At 34.4% G+C, this 11,136-nt stretch overlaps 1 protein-coding gene across 1 annotated transcript; it reads left to right on the top strand.

Moving 5' to 3' along the window:
- Positions 1–4,552: 4,552 nt before the first annotated feature.
- On the top strand, positions 4,553–5,608 carry LOC114728500 (uncharacterized). The gene has a single exon (XM_028915417.1). It carries the CDS (start codon positions 4,553–4,555, stop codon positions 5,606–5,608), a length of 1,056 nt encoding a protein of 351 aa, XP_028771250.1.
- Positions 5,609–11,136: the final 5,528 nt, after the last annotated feature.

The following is an 11,136-nucleotide window of genomic DNA, read 5'->3' as shown; positions in this document are numbered from 1 at the left end:
TAAGGATTAATTTGTGGAATTTAGCGCTATTTTCTTAGAAAATTTAAAAAAAAGTTAGGAGTTTATTTTTGATCCGAAATTTTTAGAGAAGTTATTTCATGGGCCAAAGAAGCTAATGGAAGAATAAAATTCATATAAAATATTATGCATTAATATTTGGATTTATTTTATAATTTCAGAATAATAGGAAAAGGGATAAAATTGGGAGAAAGGAAAGAAGCACGGGCAAGATGGACTTTTCACTCCATCACACCCCCGCACCACGCCCTTAGTAACATCAGATGCCTCCCCCTTCTGCCTCATTCTCGACCAGTAGCAGCTGAAACACGAGAGAGAAAGAGCGAGAGAAAACGGAGAAGGAGCTTGGCCGGAGAGGTGATCGGAGGTGGTGAAGTTACACGCAAGGGTGTTTTTGGGTTAAGATGAGTCCCCTGATTACTCTCCTTCTCTTCTTTCCTGCATTATCTGCGTGGTTTGAGAGTTAAGGAACGATGAGGTTTCTGGTAGTGAAAGAAAGTAAAGAATCAGAAGAAATGTGCGCTACGTGTTATTGATTTCTGCTGGGTAGTGATTATTGAAGCTGGGGCTTGTCATTTTCAAGTTAAATTCTGATTTGTGGTGGCTGAAACAGGGGAGGATGGTGTTGAGTTGGTTGTCAGGCGGTACTATGAAAGATGTATCTATGTATGTGTTTGCTTGTTGATGACGATGCTTGGGTTAGTTTATGCTTGCTAGGTTATTTTATTGTCTAAAATGCTGGAGAGTTAGGAAGGTTAAAAGTTAGTCTATTAAGAAACATTAAAGAGGGATAATAAGCTAATAGAAAAGATGAAAGAATTAATAGAATCTGTGAATTCCTGCAGGTTATGTTTATAGGAGCCGTTATGATAAATAAAAGGATGTTTAGGAGAACAATAAGTGAGAATGCCGAAGGGTCACAAAGGTATAGTTTTTGGTGAAGTAGGGAATTTGCTAAGGTAATGTCATAAATTGCTTTTGAATGATCAATTAAGGTATAAAATAGGTGTGTGTGCTCGAATAGTTTTGGGATCACGTGATTAAGAAGAGTAAAGCGTGATTTTCTCAAGATATATGTGGAAGATTGAGAGGAAATGAGAATAAAGCGGAGTTTTAGAATTTATTAAGAAAGGTTCTTCGAAGAATGTTAAATTAATAGTTTAAAGGGAGTAGATGTTTAGATGTTTAATGTTTTAAAATTTTAGTTATGGATTGAATATAATGGGAACTTTTAGAGATTAAATGATTGAACTAAAGGATGTAATGATATACGAATGGATATTTGGGAGGTCCTACTTTATGGGATCAAAATATTTAGTTACTAATGATTGTGTGATCGTGCATGTCTATGCTAAGTGTGTATATGGTTTCATAGAAGTAAATAAATCTGTGATAACTCTCCGTTTTTAATATATTTAAAAAATATTTCAAGTGATTTTTTGGAGAGTTATTAATGCATTTTAGAAGATTTCTAAGAGTTAATTGGAGGATTTGATTTTAAGCATTATTTTGGGGATTTTATTATAAATATCTTAATTTGAAATAAATAAAAATAATTAATATTAAGTTTAACATTTAGTTGATTTTATTTTATCTTATTCCTATTTCTTAGAGTTTATTTCCTTCTCTTTTATTTTATTTTTCAGTTTTTCCTTTTTATTGGTTTTATTTTATTTTATTTTCTTTCTCCTCTCTTGCATCAGTTAGCACGTGCTGATTGGGCGAGAAGCAAGCAACGCACCGTTTGGACTGAGAGGGGGGAAGGGTTCTGATTTGGAGACGGAGGCGCCGAAACTGAGGAGGCTGGTTCATCTTGAAGGCTGCCGAACTGTTGTGGAAGAAGGGGAGTATACCGTTCTTTTCCTGGAGCTCGACGGAGACAAGCAAGGAAGAGCTGGGTGGATCATCTTCTTCATCTGAAAGGCGCCGTGCTTGTTCGAACAGAGGTAGCTGGTTCTGGTTCAAGGGAGAGTAAAGCTGGTTCTGGGTTGAAAGAAAGGAGCCGAACTGGTGTAGTGAGGCTGTGTTTTCGACACTGTTCGGATCATCTTCTCTGCTGGTGGTCGACTGGTTCTGCAGGAAAATGACGACAGCAATGAGCTTGAGAGGACGAGTTCAGGCGAAGGCTTGAGGAGAGGAGATCACCAGCAGTGTTCTGTTTTCTTTCTCTTTTAATTTCGATTATGAATTTTGAATCTGAATTTCATTGTTGCTGAGATGGTTTTGTTCGAAGTCATGTGTGGCTAGTGTGTCCTACAGCCTAGAGGAACTATGAACTTGTTAGTGGATTGAACTTTGTTTTTACTGAATTGAGGATGCTTAATGATAAATTTTGGTTACCTAATCTTGTTCTTTATCTATCCATTTGATGACTGGCCACCATTAATTATGAATTTAAGAATTAAAAGTTTTTTTTTTGACAAAGGGGATTTTAGTTAAGCTCTTAGATTAAGTAATATGGAATTGGATGATAATCTGATTTGTGATTAGGATAGAAATATACCTAATTGCCCGGTATAATTGTTGATGAGTGAGACCGAATTGTTTAACCTCCTCGGTAATTGTGTGAGAGATTACGTGATTAATTTAAGAGAGGGTTATAAGTGGACCGATAGGCACTTGTAACTAGTTGAACCTAGATTAACAAAATTGACATTAAAGCTAATCAATTCAGTAAAATAATGTCTAAGAAGCTAGTAAGGGATTAGTGATTTTAGGTTGGCCTTTTAATATTTGATTAAATTAATTTGATAAAGTTTTGTTTTGTTTATTTTAATTTTTTTTTCGCCCAATTTCACTCAATTTTGATTTCCTCAACTTAAACAAAAAGAGGATTTTTCTTGCCTGATCATTGTTAACTGAGTTCTCTGTGGGATCGATCTTGATTTGCCACTATCTATTTTTATGGCCCGTACACTTGCGGGTGCATCTTAATATTTGGTAGCATCAAGTTTTTTTTTGGCGCTGTTGCCAAGGAACTCAAGGCAATTGGTGGTTAGAATTATAAATCTTTTAGTAGTTTTCGATTGAGTGTTTTCTTTAATCATTTCTTTCTTAGTTTCTTTTTGTTTGTGGTTATTTGGATAGATACTTTTGAGATTTGTTTTGTTTTTTAGGTACTAATTATATGCCCTGCAAATCCAAAGCTTCAAAGACACCATTGAAGACAAGAAGTCTTAAGGAAATCTTAGCCAAAACATCTCCTAAAAATCAAGAGAAGGAGGGTGCTAATATTGTGAAAGAAGATATGGCTAAGGATGACAACAATCGTTTGGATGTCAATGACTTTCTGGGAAGGCAATCTAGAGGTTATTAATCTGAAATCAAAGTTCCTAAATTTCAAGCAAACAACTTTGAGATTAAGCAAGCAATGCTCAAGATGATTGAATTGAACGGTCAATTTAAGGGAAACAGTAATCAGGATCCTAATTGGTACCTGATTCAGTTTTTGGATGTTTGTGACTCGTTCAAGCAGAATGGAGTTTGTAAAGACGTCATTTGTCTAAGGCTTTTTCCTTACTCTCCACAAGGGAAAGCTAAAGCTTGGCTTAACAATTTGGAGGAAGAAGTGTGAAGTCATGGGATGATCTAGAAGAGAAGTTTAGAGCAAGGTTCTTTCCACACAACAAGATGGTGGATGCAAGGGCCAATCTCACAAACTTTTGCCAACAATTTGGTGAGCACTTGTACGAAGCTTGGGAAAGGTTCAAACTATTGGTTAAGCAATGCCCGGGGCATAATCAAGAGAAATGGGTTTTGCTTCAGATCTTTAGTAGCCGATTAATTCCTGAGTCTAAATCTGAGAGTGGTCACTAACAGTGGAATTACAAAACAACCCGTGAATTATGTTTGGGGTTGTTTAGATGATTTGGCAGCCGATCAGAGCAATAGTGACAGAAGATCAGTGAAGTTCACTAAGAAAGTTACTGAAGATACTTCTTCATAGTTGGTGGCAATGTTAGGTGCAATCAACAAGAGGTTTGATCATCTAGAAGCTCAAGTTAAGCACCTTAATGATGGACCTATGGGAGTTAACGCTTTATATACTTCTTGTGATTATTGTGGGGGTAGTCATACCACTAGTCAATGCCTCATTTCTCCACAAGTAGAGACGGTGAATTATGCTGGAAACTACTATGGGAACAACTAGAATAATGCATATTCAAACACAAAATCCAGGATGGCGCAACAATTCAAATCTCTCTTGGAAACATGGGGCAACACTTAATCAAGCATCTATTTCTAGTGCAAAGCAATTGATCCCTCCTGGTTTTCATCACTTAGAAAAAGGAATCTATTCCTATTTAAGAGTCTAAGCCTGATCTAGAGGTGATGATGAGTAAGCTCATGAGTTTGCAACTGAAGAACACTCAAGATCAAGCTAACATTAATGCCAAGTTAGATTCCTCTATTAAGAATCTTGAAGTTCAAGTAGGGCAAATTGCAAATGCAGTGAATGCATTGTAATAGAGAGGGTTGCTAAGTGATATTGTTCCTAACCCTCATGGAGAAAAAAATAAGGGAATGTAAAGCTATGACTCTTCGAATCAGTAAGGTATTACTTGAGATTCCACAAGCATCAAAGAAGTCTGCAGATTCTAGTGTTCAAGTAACTCCTGAAGTTATGGTAGAGGATGATGAAGAGTTTATGAAAGAGGACACTATCAAAGTCAATAAGGAGAAAGTTGGAAATGAATCTACAAGAAAGAGTGAAGCAAAGAAAAAGGCAACTAATGGGCATCTAAATTGGGTGTCGCCTTTACCATTCCCTCAACGATTTCAGAAGAAGGCAGTTGATGATCTCTATAAGAAATTCTTGGAGATTTTCAAGCAGTTGCATATTAATATTCCATTCATTGAGGCTTTGGAACATATGCCTAAATATGGTAACTTTCTGAAGGAGATGTTGAGTAAGAAGAAGCACTTCACTGAGTTCGCAACTATAGCATTGACCAAAGAGATCACCAGTGTCATTAAGCCTAATGTTCCTTTCAAGTGTAAGGATCCTAGTTCCTTCACTATACCATGTTTGATGGGTGATAAGTTTGAATGCCGTGCTTTGTGTGATTTGGAGTCTACTGTAAATTTGATGTCTTTGTCTGTTTTCAAGAAGTTGCAATTAGGGGAAGTCAATCCTACCACTGTTACCCTCCAACTAGCTGACAGAAGTCTCTCTTATCCGTATGGTATTATCAAGGATGTCTTGGTGAAAGTTGATTCTTTTATCTATCCTGCTGATTTCATTGTGCTAGACATTGAAGAGGATAAAGAGATTCCACTGATTGTAGGGCGAACATTTTTTGCTACAGCTAGAGCTTTGGTGGATGTTGAGAAAGGAGAAGTGATTCTACGGCTTGGTGATGAGCAAATTAAATTCAACACGGATAAAGCAATGAAGGATTCTAAAGAAAAGAAACAGTGTGCAAAGGTTGCTGTGATAGATAAACTCAATCAAGTTGAATCAGATTCATTCACTAGTAAAGAGCCCTTTCAAGCGACTAGAGTTGAGAAAAAGACTGTGGAGGATGCTTACTTTGCTCAAACTAAGAGCTCTTGGACTACCTCTATATCATCTCTAGAGAGACATTAGCATTACTTATCTCAACCTCCTTGATTTGCTGAAATAGTCTGGCTGAAGACTATAAACTTAGCGCTTTTAGGGGGCAACCCAAGGGTTTAGTAGTTACTTTTTTGTTTTGTTTCTTTGCTTGAGTTGTTTTGATGTTTGCTTTTATTTTGTAGGACTTTAGTATCCCCATGATGATGTGATTCATTTGAGCCACAAAGATCAACAGCAATTCAAAGAGTGCACATCAAGAACAAAAGAGGGAGTCTCCTTCCACTTTTACCTGATTAGCTTGATTTATGATTGATTGTCTACTACTGCGAACTGAGTGCTGGTTATAATGTGGATTTGCATTTGATTGATGTTTGATGTTGATTATTTTTTCTACTGGTTGCACTTGTCTGTTTTGCTTATTTTTAGAACTCTTGGAATTTATGATTTTCCTTGCACTTGGATATGGTTGAAACTGTCATGATTTTCAGTGGATTGCTGTCTTTCGTCCACTGCTTTGATTTTGTTCCCATCTTTTAAGGGAGTGACAGTTTCATTTTTCTCCTCACTTCTTTCACTGTTTGATGTGTTTTTACACATTGAGGACAATGTGTCATTTAAGTGTGGGGGTGAGGCAAAACTATTGATGTTGCACAAACTTGTCCTCAAGTTTTTAGTTTTGGGGTAAATATTTGAAAATTTCTTTGCTTTTGTGAATAGTTAAAAAAAATTTCAGGAAAATTTTGAACACAAAATTTTTTTTGTTTTCCTTGAAAGTTTGGGTTTTGATTGTGAATATTGCTTAAGTTGGTTTTGATTTGAACTTGAAAAGATTGGGTTTGATGAGAATTTGGTTCTATCTTCCAAGAGTGTTAGTAAATTGGCAAAGAACTTGGTTTTGGTAAATAACTTTAGGAAATCAATAACCTGTGAGGATTTGAGCCTAAATTTTAATTTCTTTTAAGACGGAGTACATTTATTGTGATCTTATCTCTAGAACTTGTCTTGAATCTCTTTTGAGGCTTAAAATTCTTTTTGCATGCATAAAAATGATTTAGGCATTCATTTTCATAGCCACTTTAGCTAAATGTCCATCCCATTTGTATTAATCCTTTGATTAACCCATTTGAGCCTAACTTTTTCTTCAAAGAAAATTGCATGGATTATATAGCCCTTTGTTTGAGAAAATGCAATTTTTTCTCAATTTCATCACTTTAGGAAATGCTATGTGAGACTTTTTAGAAAAAAGAGTGAAGGAATGGGAAAAAGAAAAATTGGTCAGTGCTTTGTGATTTTGTGTAAATAGGAAAAGAAAGGAGAAATAGACAATCAAATCAAAATAAAGAGAAAAAAAAAAGAGATGTTATGAAGGAATGATTGAAAAGAAGGGAAAAAAAACCAAAAAAAAGAAAAGAAAGAAAAGAGTGAAAAAAGGGGCATAGATGGAAAAAGGAACATGAAAAGAAGGAAGAAAGGAAAAATATGATAGGTAAAAAAAAATCAGCAAAAAAAAAATATAAAAAAAGTATGAAAACAGGAAAAAAGAAAAAGAAAATGAAAAAGAGTATATGGGTTTGGCTTCTTAAAATTCCTTCGTTCTTCTTGTGTTTTTATTGAAAAGCTTAGCACTTACTAAAATTTTTCTCCATTTGTCATTTTTCATTTTATTATTCTACCTTATTTATTACTCCCTCCGTTCCTTATTATAATAGACAAATAATCGAAATACGTTGATCAAAAAAACAGTTAAAATTAGTTAAGAACAATTAATGTGTAAAAAGTATAAAATTTTTTTCAAAAATGCCCTCATTAATAAGGAGAGAGAGCATGAGAGAGAATAATTAAATTATTAAAAGAAAGAGAAGTGGGAGGGAGAGAGAGTGTGAGTTGGAGATAATAAATATGGGTAAAATAGTAAACCAACACAAAAAAATAGAGACAACTTGTAAGTGTCTCTTATATATAGGAACATACCATAAGCATCAAATGTCTCTTATAATAAGGAACGGAGGGAGTACAACTCTTGAGAAGTCCTTTTGATTTGTGTTTGCAATTGGATAATATAGTGGAGATTGAGACGATAAACAAGCCTATAGTAGATGAGTTGCAGTAAATGGAATTGAATAAAACACAAGCCCTTAATTGTTATGAGAGATGAGTGTAAGCACTTGACTAGTAAGGGAGTTCCTATTGTAATTTATCTTTACCAAGTTAATTGTCTTGCTACTTGTATTTTTGGAAGATGGAAAAGAGTTCTTTAAAGACTTAATTCCTGAAGGTTTGAATTGTTTTCAATTTGGTGATATTTGCGTTAAAGTTTTGTTCCTTTGGTTTTTATTTGCTTGTTTTATAAATTAAAAAAAAATCTTGAGGACAAGATTTGAGGCAAGTGTGGGGAATTTGATAACTCTTCATTTTTAATATATTTAAAGAATATTTTGAGTTATTTTTTGGAGAGTTATTAATGCATTTTAGAAGATTTCTAAGAGTTAATTGGAAGATTTGATTTTAAGCATTATTTTGGGGATTTTATTATAAATATCTTAATTTGAAATAAATAAAAATAATTAATACTAAGTTTAACATTTAGTTGATTTTATTTTATCTTATTCCTTTTTCTTAGAATTTATTTTCTTCTCTTTTATTTTATTTTTCAGTTTTTCCTTTTTATTGGTTTTATTTTATTTTCTTTTCCTTCTCTCCTCTTGCATCAGTTAGCACGTGCTGATTGGGGAAGAAGCAAGCAACGCACCGTTTGGACTGAGAGGGGGGAAGGGTTCTGATTTGGAGACGGAGGCGCCGAAAACTGAGGAGGCTGGTTCATCTTGAAGGCTGCCGAACTGTTGTGGAAGAAGGGGAGTATACCGTTCTTTTCCTGGAGCTCGACGGAGACAAGCAAGGAAGAGCTGGTGGATCATCTTCTTCATCTGAAAGGCGCCGTGCTGGTTCGAACAGAGGTAGCTGGTTCTGGTTCAAGGGAGAGAAAAGCTGGTTCTGGGTTGAAAGAAAGGAGCCGAACTGGTGTAGTGAGGCTGTGTTTTCGACACTGTTCGGATCATCTTCTCTGCTGGTGGTCGACTGGTTCTGCAGGAAAATGGCGACAGCAATGAGCTTGAGAGGACGAGTTCAGGCGAAGGCTTGAGGAGAGGAGATAACTAGCAGTGTTCTGTTTTCTTTCTCCTTTAATTTCGATTATGAATTTTGAATCTGAATTTTATTGTTGCTGAGATGGTTTTGCTCGAAGTCATGTGTGGCTAGTGTGTCTTACAGCCTAGAGGAACTATGAACTTGTCAGTGGATTGAACTTTGTTTTTACTGAATTGAGGATGCTTAATGATAAATTTTGGTTACTTAATCTTGTTCTTTATCTGTCCATTTGATGACGGGCTACCATTAATTGTGAATTTAAGAATTAAAAGTTTTTTTTTGACAAAGGGGATTTTAGTTGAACTCGTAGATTAAGTAATATGGGATTGGATGATAATCTGATTTGTGATTGTGATAAAAATATACCTTATTGCCCTGTATAATTGTTGATGAGTGAGACTGAATTGTTTAACCTCCTAGGTAATTGTGTGAGAGATTACATGATTAATTTAAGAGAGGGTTATAAGTAGACCGATGGGCACTTGTAGCTAATTGATCCTAGATTAACAAAATTGACATTAAAGCTAATCAATTCAGTAAAACAATGTCTAAGAAGCTAGTAAGGGATTAGTGATTTTAGGTTGGCCTTTTAATATTTGATTAAATTAATTTGATAAAGTTTTGTTTTGTTTATTTTAATTTCTTTTCACCCAATTTCACTTAATTTTGATTTACTCAACTTAAACAAAAAGAGGATTTTTATTGCCTAATCACTCTTAACTGAGTTTCTGTCGGATTGACCTTAATTTGCCACTATCTATTTTGTATGTATATGGTTTCATAGAAGTAAATAAATCTGGAATTTCCAGATTTAATGAACAGATAAGGGAGGAAGAAAAGATTAAAGAATGATGGTAAAATCGGTTGGGAATAAAACTGAATTTGGGAGTTAAATCTGGAAATTTAAGGATGGAATAAACTTTGTTTTAATCTCTCTATATTCTAGAGAATAAGCTTGAGGTTAATGATGAGTGACTAAAGGTCTTTCTATGGTGCTATCTGACTTGAGGATACTAGAATCATTATTTGAGCACAGTTCTCAAATCTGAAAATAATTCTAGAACCACAAGATTAACACCTTGTTTGGTTTGAGGGCAGGGATGGGGAGGGTGGGAAAGGGTTTAACCTTGCCTTGTTTTGTTTGATTAAAGAGAAGGAGAAAGATGGATATTTAATGATCCCTTATTTGGTTTAAGAGAGGGAGGGGAGGGATAGAATGATCAATTTACCATTTTATCCTTAATTAAGTTAATAAAATAATATTTTTATAAAAATAAATTAATTTTTAATAATATAATTTTTATTGTAATAATATTTTTATTTTATATAAATTTCATCATAATATATTTTTATTTATAATAATTTATTTTTTATTTGAATTTGGTTTTATAACAATATTTTTTTTATTTTTTATGGGTATTAATGAAATATTAAAAAAAAATAAGAAGATAAAATGATCTAAGATTTTGGCTCCCTTCTACAAAAACCCAACTTGGAGGGGAGCCAAGATGGGAGAAGGTGAGGGAGGGGGGGATTTTTGTTCCCCTCCCCTCCCCTCTAAAATTTTTAACCAAATGGGGGGAAGAGCTCATTTTCTCTCCTCTTGCCCACCTTCCTCTTGCCCACCTTCCTCGTAAACATATACATGTATGCATGTATTGAAAGCAAGTAGTTAATAATTGTAAAGTGATTTGTGGACATTGTATTATATTTATTTACTTTTTATTTTCCACGACGACCAATCACTTGATAAAAGTGAGGCTGGCATGGTGAATAGGACATATCAATTGTCCTTAAATGTAATAGTTAAGTTAATATTTTTGTCAAAGATGATCAATCATTGAGTAATAGTAGAGATTAAAGAAAATTGGGAATTAAGGGAAGTTATTCAATTTCATGGACTATAGTTAGATCAAGTGGTAACCTACCCTTACATATATGATAGGTTTTAACATTTGTATAAGTCCACCAAGGACACAGTGTAAAAAGAAGGAAATCAAGCTTGATTTGGGAGCAGGAGACTCATGCAGTAGCTCTTTCCTATCTTATACTTGTGTATGATTGTTGTGTTTGTTTGTGTCGTATTGCTGTTTTAAATCATGATAATATATAATCTTTAATTTCTTACATGTATTATTTAGCCATGATCACATGTAGCTGATAGATATGGGGCAGTATTTGCCAATTATTTGCTTATTATATATTCAGCCTGTCTATCTATTATTGCGCATAAATACTTAACTGCATTAGTTTGCAAGGCTATATTCCATATTAGCTTGTTTTGCATACTTTATGTGACCTACACATCTATTTGATGGAAATTAGTACTATGAAGATTCTCTAGAATCTCACCCTCCTTTCCATGTCATACAATTAAGGCTAGTAGCTCTAAAGGGCAAGGAAGTGATAAGTGA

Source organism: Neltuma alba, unplaced genomic scaffold, assembly GCF_004799145.2.
Source record: "Neltuma alba isolate B1F8T4 unplaced genomic scaffold, ASM479914v2 tig00012536_pilon, whole genome shotgun sequence".
NCBI lineage: Eukaryota > Viridiplantae > Streptophyta > Magnoliopsida > Fabales > Fabaceae > Neltuma > Neltuma alba.
The sequence above is the reverse complement of the archived record's forward strand: the minus strand, read 5'-3'. Positions and strand labels throughout refer to the sequence as shown.

What these genes read in the sequence shown, in the direction of transcription:
- LOC114728500 (XM_028915417.1), top strand. Translation starts at nt 4,553, where the DNA reads ATGACTCTTCGAATCAGTAAGGTATTACTTGAGATTCCACAAGCATCA.